At 45.7% G+C, this 18590-nt stretch overlaps 1 protein-coding gene across 1 annotated transcript in view; it reads right to left on the bottom strand.

Moving 5' to 3' along the window:
* SUDS3 (SDS3 homolog, SIN3A corepressor complex component) overlaps positions 1-17271 on the bottom strand; it is a 34142-nt gene extending 16871 nt beyond the window's left edge. Inside the window, exons 1-6 of the mRNA XM_046639964.1 lie at positions 16988-17271; positions 14995-15064; positions 12459-12514; positions 10856-10927; positions 7795-7814; positions 6366-6522 (exon numbers count right to left, since the gene is read on the bottom strand). Of these exons, the coding sequence (XP_046495920.1) occupies positions 6366-6522; positions 7795-7814; positions 10856-10927; positions 12459-12514; positions 14995-15064; positions 16988-17129 (517 nt within the window). The 5' untranslated portion in view covers positions 17130-17271. The remainder of the gene's footprint in view (positions 1-6365; positions 6523-7794; positions 7815-10855; positions 10928-12458; positions 12515-14994; positions 15065-16987) is intronic.
* Between the last annotated feature and the right edge of the window lie 1319 nt (positions 17272-18590).

Here is an 18590-nt window from a genome sequence, read left to right as displayed (position 1 = left end):
CAAGCCTTTGCACGCTGTCTTCTCTGCCTACCCTCCTCTCTTCATCCCGGCAAACTCCGTACACAACATCCTTTAAGAGTCAGCTCAACAGTCCCCCTTCTGTGACAGCTTCCACAGACAGTCCTGCCATCTTCCAACTACCCAGAGCACTTGTACAAACCTCTACTGCCAAGCGCCACCCCGTATGGGACATCTCCCCCAGCAGACGCTAGAATTCCACCCCAAGATGGAATCTGTCTCCACCCCAGCAACCAGTATAGTTCTGGCACACAGTAGGGGCTTCAGAGAGTTTCCTGCAGAATGACTAGATGGGGTCAGGCCTGTCAATTCATGACCATGCACACTAGCAGCAGAGCAGACAGCACAGCCTTATGGAACTCATATGTGGCCCTTCCACTATGGAAATGTGCGGGATCTGAGAGTATGTAATAAACATGCATACAAAGGCAAAAGACATTCCTGCATGTTGCTCTGAAGAAGAGAAATGGGCAATACTGATTTTCCCCCTCCGAAAGCAATAAGAACCATAGACCTAATGAATATTCATAAAGGTGCACCTGGAAGCGGGGGGGCAGAAGGAAGGGGGGCAAACACATACCCACCCCTGGGAAAAGGTGGGGAGCCTTCTCTCTAAAAAGAAATCTCTTACCCTGGGCTGAGATGCCACCCTCCTCCAGTTACTCACTGGCCAGAGGCTCTGAACCCCTGCCGCAGCTGTGTGACCTAAGGCAGGCTACGTAAATAGCCCAGGTCTCAAGCTTCCTCACCCATAAAACGGAAGTATCAGTAATACTTCCCTCGCAGGCTGTTGGGAGGATCACGTGAGATGACACATGTAAAGCCCTCAACACAGTGCCTGGCATAACAGGAGCTCAATCAATGCCAGTTCTTATTATTCACCAGGAAAAGACTATACGAGGATCTTTTTAAAAGTCAAGGTGCAAACAGCTGAAACAGAAGTTACAAGTGATATCAACTGTGAGGGTTTGCAACATTCAGATCTAATTTGGAAAACAAAGTGTGAAGGGAGCTCACCAGCCCTTCACAGAGAAAGGGCACCAGAGAAAAAGCATCTAGCATGTGAACATTATGGAATGTTCTGTCCACCAAAGACAATGGCCGAGTGGCTGCCAAGTCTGGGGGGGTGGGCGGGGGGTGAGAAACATGATGGAAGCAAGCCAAGTACAGGTAGAGCTGAGAGGATCTGGGAACAACCCGGTCTAATCACGGCCAATACACTTGGAAAATCCTAACTGCATCATTCACACTCAGAAAATATAATCGAATTCTTCCTAGAAAATGGTGAAAATCAACGCATTTTATTAGCCTAGCCACAGCAATAATCTAGTCATTTTATCCAAAAGACTGCTTCAGCAGAAGGAAGGGGCTCTGAGGAAGCCTCCAAAGTTTGTTAGCATGTCCCCAACACCATCCAGGAGAGAGAGAGCGGTGGTCCCGGTGGAGGATGTGACTCGAGGGGAAGATGGACAAGTAAGCATCACACCCAAAACTACACAGTAAGATTATCTACTTCACTCACTTTGCCCCAATCCCAGGTTTGCCAGCTTGGCTTCTAAGGCAGATTCTTCACAGAGGGATGGGATATCCTGACCACCCGGGTCTGAGTCTTCCTGGAAGTTCCATTTCTCACTGGCAGCTCGACAGGCTGGCACTCTGAGTTTCCAACATTAGTATTCTGTGAATTTGGCCAGTAAGGGGCTCAATCTGGGTGCACTGACAAAAATCAAACTTCTGGAACTGAAACTCAGACCTTGGCAGTGGCAATCCTGGAGAAGGCACTTGAACAGGAAATCAGTCTTCCCCTCAGACATGGTGCGCCAGGAACAAAACCTCTCCAAATGGCTTAAATCAGAAAGCCTCTCTGATCCAGAGGACTCTTCACAGGTTCGCTTCAGTGGGGATACTATTTGCAGAATCTAACTGAACAGCAAACAATTAAATCAGAGGCAGGGGAGTACACATGACAAAAAGCACAGAAGAGGCCGCGAGACTAGATACACAACTCCTCTGTGAACCATCTCGTACAGAGGACCCTTAATAGTGTAAACCCTATTGCTGCGCTCACCAGAAGGCGAGCGTGAAGGGCCAAACCTGACCAATACAGGCACTCTCCCGGTAGCACTGGGTATGCCGGCTATGAAATGGGGGCGCAGGCTGAACGAGTGCTAGGCAGTCATTACAGCACGGTCTGCACAGAGCGACATTCCTGATAATATTAATTACCCGCAATTAGCACACAATTACCATTTACTGGCTGGCCTTTTGTTCTGCACTTCTCTAGCCCTAGACCTTCACTCCAACAGCTCACCTGCCTCCAGTGTGCAAGTGCAGTACAAGCTTCATTTTAAGATACTTTAACCATTAAGACAAACTCATACCTGTTTAGCTATTGAAAAACATCAGTTGCAGTGACTCAAAGGAGCATCCTTAAGAACAAGAATGTAAGTAGAAGAAAGAAAAGCCCCCACAAACATTGTGGCAGATTGGCACTTACCCCCAAACCAGGGTCACTACAATACGGGGCTAGACTAGAGGCCCGGAGCAAACCCCAGCACACCCCGAGCCCCTCTCTAATGGGCGACAGGCTCCTCAACATCACAAACCAATGCTGCAGTGGCAACCAAAAATGCCTGCCTGTAGGAGGTGGGAGTGAGGGCAATATAACAATCGAGGTCACCTCAGGTCTTCAGTGGCCAAACCAGAGTAGGCATGAAGGGAGAAATCTCCATTAGGCCCAAGCTGCCCAGAAGGCATGCGTGGCATTTAAAGAGTGACTTGATGGAGCCCTCCTCTGCACCCTCAACCACTTACATAGCCTGGATCCTGCATGGCAGTATTGGGGACAAGCCTGCTCCAACCAAAAACCAAGTCAAGGCTTCCATTGTCCCCCTCCAGATATTTGTGCGGGACTGCTCCTCCTATTCTTGACTTACACAGTTCCCTGCTCATTGACATGTTACATATTGTGTGAAACCACTGCTACATCAGGACAACCACATACACATTTTAAAGGTTTCATAATCAGTAAAAACGAGCCTTACAAATCTTTACCTTCATTTAGGAGCCCTAACTCTCGACACCACCTCACGTTGAGGAAGACATGGAAGCTGTGTCAGTCTTGTAATAGAACACAAGCCCCTTGGGGATAGACCTCACCTATTAGCCTCATTTGGTGAACTACTTAGAACCACATGAATCCACTGTATATGCAGAGAGTCTGTATAACGTGGTAGTTAAAAGAACACTCTTGGAATCAATTCGGGCTTAACTACAACCTCACTGGGGCACTCTGAGCACACAGCTCCGTTCCTCTCAGCCTGCTTTGCCAAGCCAAGTCAAAGGGAATTGCAGGAACTGAATGAGGTTACAACTTCCCAATCCCTAACTGTTACTCTGCATGCCAGCCACTCTTCAAAGCATCTTATAGACGTTATCTCAGCTGATCTTTACACCAACTCTGCACAGCAGGTTCTATCATCTCCTGGCCAAATGAGAAAACCCCACCACAGAACTAAGTTCATGACAGGGCCAGGACTCATCCACAAGTGTCAGCCTGTAGAGGCAGCTTTAATATTTTTATACAATACCTGGCTCAACGTATAAGTACTCAGGAAACAGAGCTCCTATTCTGATACTGTAATGACTCATGGCTCCAGTTATGAATCTAGTATCTTCTAATGGAAACTCACAGGCTTTACTGAGGTCATGAGTAGCTTCCATAGGGGCCTGAGGGTTGGAAGATACCCCTACTGAGGCAAGAACTTACAAAAGAAAATGAAGTGGCAATTAGTGGGCTGTTGGAAGAACGGAGAAAAGGCAGCTGTCCAAAAGATAGGAAGAGGACAAACAAATTAAAAATGATAAAGCTCTCCACATTTTAAAGCTCATTAAGTTCTCACTGATTACTGAGTTACTTATAAGGTTGGCCTCAACTCCAGAGGACACTCAGATAATTCTACCTATAACCTCACTACTCAAAGTGTGGTCTGACTGGCAGCACCGGCAGCCTCTGGGAGGTGGTCAGAAATACAGGCTCTTGGTCTCCACTCCAGACCCACAAACCAGAATCTGCATTTTATCAAGACTCTCATACACACATTCAAGTTGGAGAAGCACTGACCTACACTTATCCTAGGTTCTTCAGCGACAGTACCACATCTTTCTGCCTACACAACCCAGTTGTCATAAGTTCTCCACCAGAGGTCAGGGGGGTAGAGAGAACACCCACTAATTCCCATGGAGGTCTGTAAATGCTTTCAGTCCTGTTCAGACAGAGCAGATCACTGGTTACACCTGTTTCCAATAGGTTATTTGCTCTAAGCTGCTCATCAGCCTCTCATTCCACCTTGGTTTTCAACAGATCTTCATATTGAACCAGAAAAGGAGAGTTTAAGAAATATCTTTTCTGGGCAGAGGTAGGCAGCATGACATTGGGCATCAATCCACAAAGGTGAAATAAGTCACTCAGTGAGAGGAATGAAAACAGGCCTTGAATCCAGCACCATAGCAGCGCCATCTGTGGAAATGCTAATTACCCTTCGAGCTCCAGTGCCTTTTCTTCCCACACTCTATCATTACCCTGGCAGCGCTTTCCATACCAAGGGTACCAAACGGCTTGAGGAAGGACATCGGTACCTTTAATGCCCATGGCTAGCTCTAAGCACTTTGTAATCTATTTTACTGCATTACAAATGACTTCCCCACGTTTATTTGTCTTTTCTACACTGGCACGCTCAGCCTCAAATCACCAGGGATGCCTCCTGCCCCAGTTAAAACTGCCTGGCCAAACAATGTCTATCACTTGTCAACAACTAGGATGCCAAACCACAGGTAAGGGGATGCTATCCTTCCCTGCAGATGGAAAGGGAGCAGTCATCAACTGACAATATTTCCCCCAGCCTAATGAAGGCTCCTCAACATCCGGTGGCTCTAGCAGAGAGCGATGAGGCATCAATGCCAGCCACAGCCACTGTCAAAGAAAACGGTGTGCAGCTCAGAAAACAGGCAGGCAGACTGGTACCGGACAAGGTACCACAGCGCTGACAGTCTAATTAAAAAAGGATTTCAACAAGAAGAAAATGGTGCTGTCCGAAGATGCTATCTTAGCATGCATTCTCACCCAAAAAACGTTTCTCAGCCTCTTTCAGAGGCCTTCAAGGAATTAATTCATTTTGCCAAGTCTTTCAATGAGGAAGCTAACAGAGGAGAGATTTTTCAAGAGTCAGACTCTCACTTTAGACATAAGCACATTCTCACTGGTGTATCATGGGGATCAGAGCCAGAAGTGTGTGTGAACTGGAGAGCCACATTGGTTCACAGCACCAGAAACACAGTTCTTAACTGCTACTTTCAGTTTCAAAGTCAACCCCAAGGACTTACATGAAAACAATGCGTTTCCTATGGACGCCTGCTAAGTCAGACACACCAGAGCCCCAGCACCTTCAGAATACGATTACAAAAGTTAAATTTTGGGGTGTGCAGAAAGCACGCCACTTACACAGCCAAGTGACAAACTCACCACTGACTTTCCTTGCTGTATTTGCTGATGGAAATTTTACCAAGCACCAAAATAGCTAGTTCAAGCCAATTCCCGCCCTGTATCCTTCTAGGATTCATCAGTCTACATATGGCAACAGACGGCCCATACTGCTTCTCCCTACAACCCACTGAGTTCCCATATGCGCGTTACTAAATCCTAGAAGGCCAAGGGAGGGATTGGCTCTGAGTCTAATGTAACTTTACTACCTTTACAGGAAGAGTTCAGTTCAGCTACCCCTGCTGAAACTGTATCCACTCTTTCTGAAACGTTCCCAGTAACGGTTGGGAGAAAGGATCTAACAGAGCAGATGACACGGCTAAAAGCCTTTGTTCTCACATCTAGGTCAAAGGAAGACAATGTCTTTTCTGTAATTAAGGCAGACTGAAAAAAGCAAAGCAGAGGGACTCCCAGCACCACAGAGGGACCTAGGTAATTTGTGAATGTAAACCAAGACACGAATGGCAGCTGACCCAGGAATTACAGCATAAGCCAAAGGCTGCAGTTACCATTAAAGGTCTACCATTTATTGAACACCTGTTGTTTGAGCACTACACTAGGCACTCATATTTCTAACCACAATCCTGTGAAACAGGGTATGACCAGCCCCATTTTACAGACAGGGAAACAGGTTCAGAACGGTTTAGCAGCTTCACTAAAGTCACACAGCCAATGCAAGATGGAGCTAGAACTCTGACCTGTCATATGAAAGCCCACTATCCCTTCAGCTTGCTCTGCTCTGATGAGACAGGAGTAACTGGAATGCCCCTCCAGGGGCCCCAGGATCCTGCTCCTGGTGCTTACATACCTCCAGTCAGTTCCATTGTGAGCTTTTCATTTTCAATCATTTTCTTCTTTTCTTCTAGCTCAGCAATCAGGTTCTCTTTCAGCTCAACCTTCTTGTCTTCAAATTCTTTCACTGCTGCCTTCTTTTCTTTAATGTAATTTCTTTCCACTTGTTCAGTCTGAGAGAAAGAGAAATAGAGGCTAGAGTACCTGGCCCTGGAAGTCAGGGCTCCAACTCGAGGTCTGGCTCCACACTCAAGAGCAAAGAAAATACCTTTACTAGAAATATGAGAAACAGCTTCACTCACACACACACCTGCAGAAAGAGGGTGGCAGGGAACAAGTTTCCCAAGGAAGGCATAAAATCGAACCACACCCCTTCCGCTCGTTTCTATGAGCGTGCTTCACTTGCTATTCAGGTATTTCCTTTCTTCCACATCTTATATTTTATGGCTTGTATGTTAAAATAGAACATAAATGTCTCAAAGATAGTAAATAAACCCTTTTAAGGACACAATGTAGAAGAAAGATAGTACATTCCAGATGAAATATCTATATTCAAAATTAATTACAGAATACTGAGTCAAGATAGCATGAGTTACCTTATTTTTCGATACTTACAACTAGATCAACTAGAGTAGAAGACCATTTATTAGGTGCCTGAACCCCAAAGGACTCAAACATTGAAATTATACTAAAGAAATGTGTAAGCTTCCATTTTCTAAATCTCACCAGTGCATTAAGTGAAGAACAAGGGGGCTTACAGTGTCTATGGCTGTGCACGTGATCCTTCAGCCTGTGACTATGTACACTGCACTGACTTCACTAATAAAATGGTTTCCAATAATGTGGCTCTGATAAACCATGACTGTCTCACACTCATGCACAGCTCTGCTAAACTCATGACCCCCTACACACACCCCGACACCAGCCACCCAGGAGCAGTACATCATTCACGATTCAGGCCCTCATCTCTCTACCAAAGCACTGTGCCTCACACACAACCAGCTCTTAGACGTTTGAATGAAAGGAAAAATTTTAAATCCATCTCTCCTAGTGACCCAGAGAGCTTTAGCTGTCAAACTGAACGGCTGAGCCAATTCAGAGACTGGGCTGCTTCAAGGACCAATGTAAAAAATTATTAGGGCTTTATAATTCAGACATACTCCCAAATGGCTTTAACATGAGACAAAAGTCAACAAGAAAGCAGTGAGGGGTGAGTATCCCTTAATCCCCTGAAACAAGCAGAGGCTGCCCAACCAACAAATGAACAGACAGAAGTTCTGAATTGAGACCAAAAGTCCTTTGGTCAAAGAGAACAGTGATGAAGGCTTCCAGCTGGGGGCTTCCCAACTATCTATGTGGAGATAGGAGGAAGGGCCACCGGATTGGGAGAGAAAGACTCCAGTCCCAGAAAGAGCCCGCAAACCCAGAAGATCCATGGTACTTACTTCCAGCTGCAGGAAGAGTTCTGAAAGAGATAAAATGTGCAATTAGACTCGCTAGGCTCTGTCACCTTTCTAGACAGTGATGTTAGGACTCATTTAGAAGTAGTGATTGCTTTCTGAAAGCACGGTTACACAGAGCAAATGTTTTCATCAGTAAAGTGTTGATATACATGAAGGGGAAGGATGCAGGAAGCACTCGTGTCTAGTTCAAATTTGGCCCTGAACAGAATCGTCTCTGGCAGTTCTGCCCAAGGGCAAAAACAATCAGCAGGAACCGCACTACCTCGGCAAAATAAAAACAAAAGTTATCCCTTCTTTTAGTCAGTACATACTGTCCAATGGTCCTACAGGGCAGGATGGGTCACGAAGAAACAATGCAATTACTCCAGAAGGAGAGTCAACACTGACGTTTTTAAAGCACTGAGTGAAGGCCCGTGTGGTAAGGAAGGACACCTCCTGAGAATTCAGGGGACAGAGGTCCCGAGCCCTCCTAGGCTTTCCTCTCAGGCCACCAAGCTTCTCCTCGTGCCCATGCCTCCACCAGCAACACTCTCTGGTCTCTCTCACTGCACTTCAGATCTAATGCAGCCTCCTCCATGAGGCCTTCCCGGAAGACCCTTCACTCACCAACCCCCATGCAGACACCTGAAAGCATCCACCCTACAGTACTCAACAGCTGCTTCGGCACCCACCATGCGCCAGGCGATGAGCACCCGCTTACCCAGCAGCTCCCTCCACCACTTGATTATGGCCCTTCTACAAACCCGGTACTTATAACAAAACCGGGCTGTGGTTTCTAATCTTTCCTGGGTGACAGCAGGGCTGCTGCACACAGTCCACAAAGACTGTTGGTGGACCACTAACTTCACTGTTCACATTTTACCATGGTCTCCTTTGCAAATCTGATAAATCCTATGGATCCATTCCTCATCAAAAAGCACATATGCACGTTCACACACACTTCATAAAATTCTAAGAGTGTCAGGGACTCCAGATTAAGAATCCAAGTGTCAATTAACAGTTCAACGGGAAAATTAATTGAGAAAAGGGACAAGCCACTCTATTTTCTAAGCCCACAGAAGCCCTGATCACTCTGGCACTGGGAATAACTGGGCACACGAGCCCAAGCACACTAGCCCGACATGCTCACTCTTATGCTTGCTTCAGACTTGTACCACGCACGAATGGGCTGGACATCTGAAGTTTGCGCCACTCTGAGAAATCAATCACACCTGCACCAACAAGTGAAACCGACAACTAACCCTTCGAGTTGGTGGAGGTTGTTTTTGTTAAAGCAGCAAGACACCAGACACGACTAAGGCAGGTGAGCTATTTCTGCACAGAATGTGCTTTTTAAAGCTCAAGACATGACTGATTTAGGACCGCATCTGCATTTTTACCAGGGAGAGGGAGAAATGTTTATGGATGAACACAGGAGAACAGAGCTGAGAGTGGAATTAAGAAAAACAAGTCAGGGACTGGACCCGGGGCACAGCGGTTAAGTGCGCACGTTCTGCTTCTCGGTGGCCCAGGGTTCGCCAGTTCGGATCCCGGGTGCAGACATGGCACCGTTTGGCACACCATGCTGTAGTAGGCGTCCCACATATAAAGTAGAGGAAGATGGGCACGGATGTTAGCTCAGGGCCAGGGTTCCTCAGCAAAGAGGAGGACTGGCAGTAGGTAGCTCAGGGCTAATCTTCCTCAAAAAAAAAAAAAGAAAAGCAAGTCAATACTCACCTGCAGTTCTAGCTTAAGAAAAATGGTTCACATCAATTTTCTTTCCTTACTTACATCTTAAACCAGTTCCATGAGGTATCAGTATTCCCCTCTACAGATGGGGAAACTGAGGCTCCAACAGCATGTAACTTGCTTAAAAGCACGAGACCTAAAGTGATGGGAGGAAGACCTAACCCTAGGACCGCACCCTTCATGGCGCCACCTCCTTTCCCTGCTAAAAGGACACTCCAGGAAGATGGGTGAGGATTTCCCAGATGTCCCAAGGAGATGCCTCAGGAACTCAGAGCTGAGTGGGGGGTCACCACAGGGGCAGGCGGGACGCGGATGGGCAGAAGGCTGATGGCTGTATCTCCATTTTCCTAGTGCCCGCCACACCTTTCAGCTCCTTTTCTATCTACTGGAGTAACTGGACATCTACTCAGTGGGGAAGAGAAGGAAGGGTTGCATCGACAGAAAGTTGGAGTCACTGGACCAGAAAGCAAGATGACAGCAGCCTCCAACCCCATTTTAAAAGCCAACATTACTTCTGCCACAGCAGGAACATGCACCACGCTGGCACTCAAAATGCTGGCTGATGAAGAGCTTCAAAATTTAACACAACAGATTTCCTGTAAGCACAGGAATCTGTGTTTAATCTGTGTTTATACACTTTCAACTGTCGTGACATCTTACTTTCTGCAGGATTCTTTATTTAACTCACAATGTTCCTTAATTTTACACATTTAGATATCTTTTGTCAATGGAACAGTGAGTTTCCTAAAGTCAAGGACAATGTGTTACACACTTTATATCACTCAGAGTTTACATGTAGCAGATGCTCAACAAATCTTTGCTGAACGAATACATTTACTGTGTACAACAGACCAAAAGCATCCTCTTATTCTTTAAGTGCTTATAATACAATATTTGAGGGAAAAAACATGAGGACACCCTTTCCTCCCAGAGCACAAAATACCAGAAGAAGCAAACTTAAAAAATAGGCATGAAACAACCTACAATCCTTTTCCACGTCGCCTCCTCTGATGGCCCACTAAGCCAGCCATGCAGACATCATAAAGATGTGCAAGACCTCTCTTGGGGCACCAGGGAGCACAACCCGACTGCCAGGAGGCACCGCTAATAACCTCAACTACAGGCCCCTCACTGGCCACTGGAAAACACATGAACTAGTCTGACATAACTGCAGCTCTCTTCCCCAAAACTTTCCCCGCAATGGGATAGCCGAGATACATTTTGGAGAACAGCTCTTATGGCCACATTACATCAATGATCAGCAAAAGGAGGAAAGTGTGAAGGTGATTTTTTTCCATTTAACCTAGAGGCTTACCTGCATTTCGTATTCTCTCTCTGTATTGTTGATCTAGTTTTTTCATCCTTTTCTGATATTCCTGTAATGTACCTGATATTGAGATTTACAAAATAAAAAGTTACTGTGAAGACCAATCTGCTCCACATTTTGGTTCCCAAAATTATTTCCTGGCACCACCAATGACTGTTTTAGTAACATGACAGTAAAACACAAACCAAGGAAAGGCATACACAGAGCCAGCTGGACTCTGGTTCTCAACCAAGGCTCTCAGCAGACATCACCCCACATGGACTAAACTCTCCAGCAAGTGAAGGGGAGAAAGGCGCAGGCAGCCCCTAGGGAGTCTGACTCCTTGCTGCTACAGTTGAGTCAATGGGCCTCCCTTTCCAGGAAAAAGCTCCTTCTCCTTCAGTAACGTCCAGATGAACGCCATCTAGCAGAACTTTCTCTGTAACGGTGGAAACGTTCTACATTGCACTGTCTAATATGGTAGCCACTAGTCCCATGTGGCTATTGAGCAGGTGAAATGCGGCTAGTGCAACTGAGGACCTAAGTTATTAATTTAATTAAATTTAAATAGCCGCACATGGCTAGTGACAATACTCAACAGCTCAGTTACAGATTCTTACCAAATCTCTACTCATTTCACTGCTCCTCCCCAAAGCAGCTAATTATGAAGGTCCCACTAGAAGGAGAAGCATTTCTTGATCATAATGCTTTAATAGGATATATTAATGGTATCTTTTTCAAAATCCCTCACCCAGCCTTGCCAGGCATGCCTTAAAGACTTGCTAGAGTGGAATATATTTCTTCCTCTGGCAACACTTTCATTATCATGGAAAGAAAAAATAAAACTCAAACAAAGGAATGTGATGGCAACTCATGGGAACATTTTCCACTATTAAGCAGAAATCAATATTAAGATGGGCTAGTCCAAGCAATAAAAGTACCTAGTGGAAAAGCAGTTTCACTGAGAAGGGGACTCCAGAAAATGAAACCCAAGAGCTAATGGCAGAAGCTAACGGTCCCTGAGTTCTCATAGTGTGCCTGACAGTGCTAGTCACTCCTCATGCATAACCTCACCTTTCATTTTCTTCATTTCAAAGATGAGAAAACAAATTAAGCAAGAGAAAGAGGTGTGCCCAACGTCCAATTTCTAGAAAGTAGTGAAGTTGGGATTCAAACCAGTGATGGGACTGGAGAGCCCATGCTCTTCACCTCCACGCTGAACTACCTTTAGTGGGAAACATGTGACAGGACACAATCCACTTTTAGTTTACCAAGCGAAAAAGAAGATAGTGAAGAAAACCCACAGGTCACTACCATTTAGTTTGGAAAGAACAGTACCATCTTATTTATTCTCTGGTAACAACATCTCTCCTAAAAATGGCTAGCGTTAGGCACAGCAGTCTTCAGTTCATGCTCTACAGAGGCCCTAAGTGAGATTTCAAAAAAGTTTGAAAATCGCCCCTTTACTGACAGAAGATAGCAAAATGTGTACTGGACAGCTAAAATCATCCAGACCAAATTTTAAGACACTCCCACAGAGAAGTGAAATACACAGATTTCAAAGGTTTGCAACATGAAGAAGTCTTTAGAAATAATTAAATCACACACCAACCTTCCTGAAGTTGCTGCAACTGTCTCTTGAGAGAAGCCAGTTTATCCTGATACATCCTGTAAAAAAGGGAAAGCCACACTCAAAGAAATAACCTTAATAATTCCAAAAGAACCCACACACAGGAACTACCTGGGTTGTTATGGGAATGTCACTGACGTTCTTCATGGAGTGAGAAAATCAAAGTCCGCTGGCGGGTTTAAAATGGACGAGCAGCTAAAGGGATCAGAAATGGACAAGAATTTTGTGTTTTCAAATCATATTCTAATTTTGTAGATTCTCCTGTGTTACTCGACCTTTAGAGAATCAGTCTGAAATCTACAAATATGAAGATACGCAGACTTTAATAAGTGACAGTAATAAACAGAATTAGGCAAAGAACACACAAAGAAAAATTGAAAGTGTGATGCCATTTCCTTCTAGATTTAGAAGCATAAGTAACATATACAAGAAAATGTAGAAAGGCATTAAACACAGCTCTTACATCAACTCTACAATTAGATTATAAGTTCCAAAGGTGTAAGATTACGCCTTCAGCACGATTTTTATATAGATAGCATAGCTGTGTAAGCACCAAGTTAATAAACCTTCATGTCAGTTTTAAAAGCACTATTCTTTCAGGATCAGAGAAATGACAATAATTCAGTGAAAGTTAAAATGCAGGATTTATTTGCAGTCCCAGCTGGATAAGAACACACAGCACACACAAAGCCAAAGGATCTGGCATGTTGTTCTTTTCCCCCGACACGAAATGGATCATAGGCAATTATACACTCTGCCAAGTCTGTCTGAACGGTGGATTCCACACATAAATCACATTTCAGTAGTATTTTTGCTTCTACCTGAAAAACACCCCCAATCTCACACTGACAGAAACAAGATTTGGAATGTGCAAGAACACCATCCAACAGAGAACGGACACAATAGCCTTTGGATTGCTCAGGTAAGGGCCTCAAATACACCCCACCTACCTACAGGTTGAGGAAAGAGGAGGTGGAATCTGAGAATTACCCAGATGGTCTTTTAGGGAGAATTCTGATGCGCTCTCTATGCTCACTTTGAATTACACAAGGCATTCAATTTTAATAAAAATTATTTTCTATACTATCAAATATTAAGGAGGCACATTCAATTAAAAGATTGTCTTAAAAGAATGCTTAACCATGGGGCCAGCCCCGTCGCCTAGTGGTTAAGTTCAGCACGCTCCACCGTGGCAGCCTGGCTTCAGTTTGCCAGTGCAGACCTACAGCACTTGTTGGTAGCCATGCTGTGGTGGTGACCCACATACAAAACAGAGGAAGACTGGTATAGATGTTAGCTCAGGGTGAATCTTCCTCAAGCAAAAAGAGGAACATTGGCAACAGATGTTAGCTCAGGGTGACTCTTCCTCAGCAAAAAAAAACAAAAATGCTCAAACATATCAAGTACAGGAAAGGGAACAGATGTGTAAACTGCTCACAAGAAGTATTTGGAACACAGTGTGTTAAATTTCCCACCACAGTGAGTGTGCCAGACAACACCTTTGAATTCAGTCTGTCTTCAAAATGAAATATTAACAGATTGAAGAAGGAAACAAACAAATTCAGATTCTTTGAGATCACATACAGGGTAAAAGAATAGGTATGTGAAAATACATCTCAAATGGGTTAAGGTCAATGGGTAAAAAGCCTGAAGAGAATAAAAATAAAATAAAAAGCAAGTAGTTTCAGGGATGAGGCTGTGAGAAAAACCACATGAATTATTAAAGTAATCCTTCTTTATTCAGCACTGATCAGACTTAGCTGAATTATCCCTTTGGGTTCCAAAGCTTGAAAAGGATGAGAGAATCCAGAGGATGGTCACAAAACATTTGCAAATATGATCTATAAAGAAAGGAATGTGGATCTTCTAGTTTAAAGACAAAGAATCTGAAAAATCAAATCAAGATCCTCAAAATACATTCAATAAACACTTACTGGATATATTTTATACTGTCCTGCATCTGTGTTTACAATAAAAGTGAATGGTTTTAATTTCCCTGGGCATATTTCGTTGCGACTCTGTTGAAGACAACGGGAAGGCTTGGGTGTGGATGTGGGGTAAGCAGAAAGGACACCGGAGCAGGAGTCAGGAGCCCTGCTCTCCGGCCCTGGACTCCCTGAGCTCTCTGACACCTAGCACACCTTCTAGCAGGCAGTCATGGTTGGTGGGGTCAAGCCCATCTGAGAACCCAGCAGCTGTGAGACACCAGTTACCCTCTCTGAACAATGGTTTTCACATCTAAAAAAAAAAAAAAAAAAAATGAAGAAATGGAAAACAGTTCTCTCCTATAATATGGCCTTATTCCCCGGCATCATTTCCCTCGAGGTTCTTATTAGCCTACCCTCAAAAGATTCTTGTAACAGGAAGACTGATTAAATGTGACAAATCTAAAGGGGTAATCGCACAAACATCCATGGTCTTTGGAAGCACTAAGGTCAAAACCACGCACGCAAGGTCACTATAAAGATTTCCTTGTCAATTCTGTATTCCAAAAAAGAAATATGAAAATCCTACTCACTGTTCCTTCATTTCTACATAGTCTTCCTCGTCATGCTTTGCCAGGTCAGTTTCACTAGCATCCTCAGTGTCTAAGTAAAATTGGGGAAGAAAAGCTCGTTAAAATCATAATTCAGAGGTGGTATCATCTGACACAATGACACTTACTTCTGTAAACTGAACTTCTACTCACTGCCGGCCTGTGTGAAACCATCAACCAAAAATATGACATACGGTTACGTTAGCAAAGAAAATTCCATTTCCAACTTACACACAGCCAGATTTATGCAAACAGCTTGCCATTTTCTGAAGTGCAGCCATAGAACAGTGTGCATCAGACAGAGGCAGTCATGGTCAAGGCTGCTACTTCTGCAGAACCAACGCTGGCAGTTCAGGGACAGGAGATGTGGGTGTTAAGACTGGAAAACTACAGGCAGCCAAGCCTTGCTCACTACTCAAAAAAAATCTGATATGTACATTCCCTTCTGGCAGCTGCCCAGTTTGACTCCCTTAACAGATTTTACATCACATATATACAAAGGAGAATCCAAACCAACTAACTGAACTCTGATAACCGAAACATTTCTAAAGTTACAACTGAAGGGAGAAGGCAGGAGACAAGAAGAACAAACAGTAACTGTTTCAGAACATTTTAAACACTATTCTCAGAATAGGCAAATGGCCAGTGTGTCTACATAATTTCAACAGCCCTACTTGAGGGGAAAAAATCAACTTTGGCTTCAACGCTCCCCCTTGTGGGCAGTAAAAGCAGCGCAAGTGATTCATATTGAAAATCTCTGGTTAAACCTTGTCTTCAAACGTTGTTTAACCAAATGCAATCAGTTCCTTTCAACTTTACGTCTGCATTTGCAGCTGTCTTTCTAAAGGCTGCTGCAGATCCCAATTCTCCACAAACCCTTCTTCTCTCCTTCAGGCAAGAAACCTTCAGTGAGTTCCTGTCATATGCCAGCCAGTCACAGTACCCGGCACTCGAGGAACCGAGATGAATGAAACATACTCCTCATTCCAGGCAGCTGGTCCAGCTTCCGCTCCACAGCCCTATTTGGGGCCAGAATATTCTATCCATATATTGGCCTCTCTTTCGTCTCCTCTTTCTTCTCTCGTCCTTTTCTGTTTCTTCACCTTTCTCGGCCTGCAGACAGCTCCTTCCTCAATCCCTCAAAAAGAGCGTCCCTCACACTTGCCAAACTGTAAAGCCCAGCCGGCAAAGCCAGGCTCTGCGAGGCAGTAACATAATATTAAGAGCGCCGAACTGAAAACACGACACCTGGGCATCATTAAGCAAATCCCTATCTCCTAAACCTGTTTCCTCAACGTGAAAACATCTACTGAGTATTTACTGGGTATCAGGCCAAGTACTTATGCTCATCTCATTTACTCCTTAGACCTACCTAGGAAGGAGGTACTACCAAGGGCTCCATTACAGTTGGGGAAACTGAGGCTCGGGAGCTTAACTTGTCTAACGTCACAAGGCTGGGTTAAGTGAGCCAAATTTAGACCGAATTTGATCCGGCTGATTCCAGGCCCCATTCTTTTAACCAACCTGCACCCTCAATCCTGCGCCGCACTGCCCAAAGCAAGGCTGGCTGAAGCATTTCCCCGGGGTGGGAGGGAGCAACTTGGGAAGCAGGAAGCCAAACTGGGATTTGCTCTGAGCCTCTCAGGAACTAAAGAGAAGGAGTACTCAGTGCACTCAGTGGACGGCTTTCTCATTCCACCCAGTGAACACCTGAGGTTCCACCAGACTGTTGGGGGGAGCGAGGCAAGATCATAAGGGACCTGCAGCTCTGAGAACAGCTAAGTCCCTTCTCCCCATAACTGTGGGGGACAACGTACCCACGGCTTCTCCTTACTTCCTGGAGCCGCGCTCCTCGCAGCTGCCCCTCTACCGACCCCAAACCCCAGAGGTCGCCCCGCCCCTCTCCCATGCAGCCCCACCCCCTCCCACAGCGGTCCCACCCCTGCCTGGGCTGCCCAGCGGGCCAACGACGCACCTTCGTCGGACTCGCGGCCCCGGCAGCTGCGCTCGTCCTCCTCGGCGCTCTCCAGCTCCTCGTCCTCCTCAGGGTAGTACTCCGCGGCCGGCGGCGCTCCGGCCGGGGCTGGGGCCGGAGCCAACAGCCCCGCGGCACTCATGTCGCCCCTGACCGCAGCTGAGCGTGCCGCCGGGCGACCGCGGCCACCCGCCCTGCGGACCCGACGTCCGCCTAGCAGCGCCCGAGGGAGCCGCCAACTCGAAGAGCGGGAGCCGCGGCGACCCCTTCCCCTGCTCCGCCAAGCTCCGCCCCTCGCGCCCGCGCTCGGCAACGGGGGCCTCGCGCCGGCGGCGACTTCCGGGTCGCGAGCTGCCCGAGGACCGCCTGACTCCGCCATCCTAAAGGGAGTAGAGAGGCCGCCGGACGTCCCCTTCGCCTTAACTCCAGCCCCTTCATGGTCGTCTTAAAATCCTCCTCGTGTGGTGGGAAGGGGCGGAGGCAGGATCTCTAGAATTAGGCAAATCCTTGGGCAGGCTTGGCCGCGGCCAGGACCCCGAAGCGCAGAGGCGACTTCCGGCAACAGCCGCCAGGCGGCGCCTGGAGCCAGAACTAAAGCGAGGATCGTTAGCGACCTGAGAAGCAGAGGGTTTGAAAGGCTCCCGGCAGGTGGAAGTGTCTCTTCTTTAATTTAAACGGGTGAACGACATGAACCATCCCCTTTATAGGTCGGGAAACCCAGACATCTAGAGTTTGCGTGATCATCTCGAAGAAAAGGAGCCGGCTCCTCCCCTAATTGGAGTTTTATTAAAAACTAAAAGACGAGGATGCTAATATTCCATTCTGGGGTCAGCAAAACGGTATTTCTCCATTCGGTGGAAGTCCTTTCTGTTTGTAGAGGTTTACTCAATAAGGTGTTCTCCCGATCCTACAGATGAGAAAAGAGCTGTCGCTTGCCTTAAAAATGGTAGCATTCAATCTGCCATGTTTAGAGTCTCAGACCCAGGCCCTCATATTTCTTAGACTATTAAGTTTTTAAAAGGTGGTTTTGCCCAATCCAATAACTTGCTAATCAACTGTCAACTGAGCGAGTGAAACATTTGTCTACAGGAAGTTAATTAGGCTAATGTAAGGAAGGTGCTATGTGGAAATTTAGAAAACGAGAACTGAATATCTGCATGAATTAATTCGTGTGATTTCCTCTGAGTAGAAGGGGACACAGTGTTATAAGCTTTGCTTAATGAACACATTTAGGGTGTCCTTTGTCCAGTTGTGTGTAACAAGGGAAAGGGCCCAGAGATGTTTAACGGTTTGTCCAAAGTAACCCTACTCTTTTTGTTGCACCCAAGTCTCCACAGAAAAGGTAACTTACAAGTAGACAGATATAAAAGCCGGGGTGGAACCTAATATTCTGATTCTCAGATCCTTCGTGCCCAAATTTATCTCTGAATTGGCCCCCATAGAGTCTAATGAAAGTGAAAAAATTTATGCTCATCACATTTAACATCTCTGATTTTTTACTTTAATTAAAATCTTGGCTCTATTTGTGAAGGGTTTTTCCTCCCACCAAAAGTCAAGAATTTCCAGAATGGAATGCTCCAGTGTCTTTCCAGGAGTTCAGAGA

This window comes from Equus quagga, chromosome 15 (assembly GCF_021613505.1).
Source record: "Equus quagga isolate Etosha38 chromosome 15, UCLA_HA_Equagga_1.0, whole genome shotgun sequence".
In the NCBI taxonomy this organism is placed as follows: domain Eukaryota; kingdom Metazoa; phylum Chordata; class Mammalia; order Perissodactyla; family Equidae; genus Equus; species Equus quagga.
Note: the sequence above shows the minus strand (reverse complement) of the source record. Positions and strands in the feature narration are given on the sequence as shown.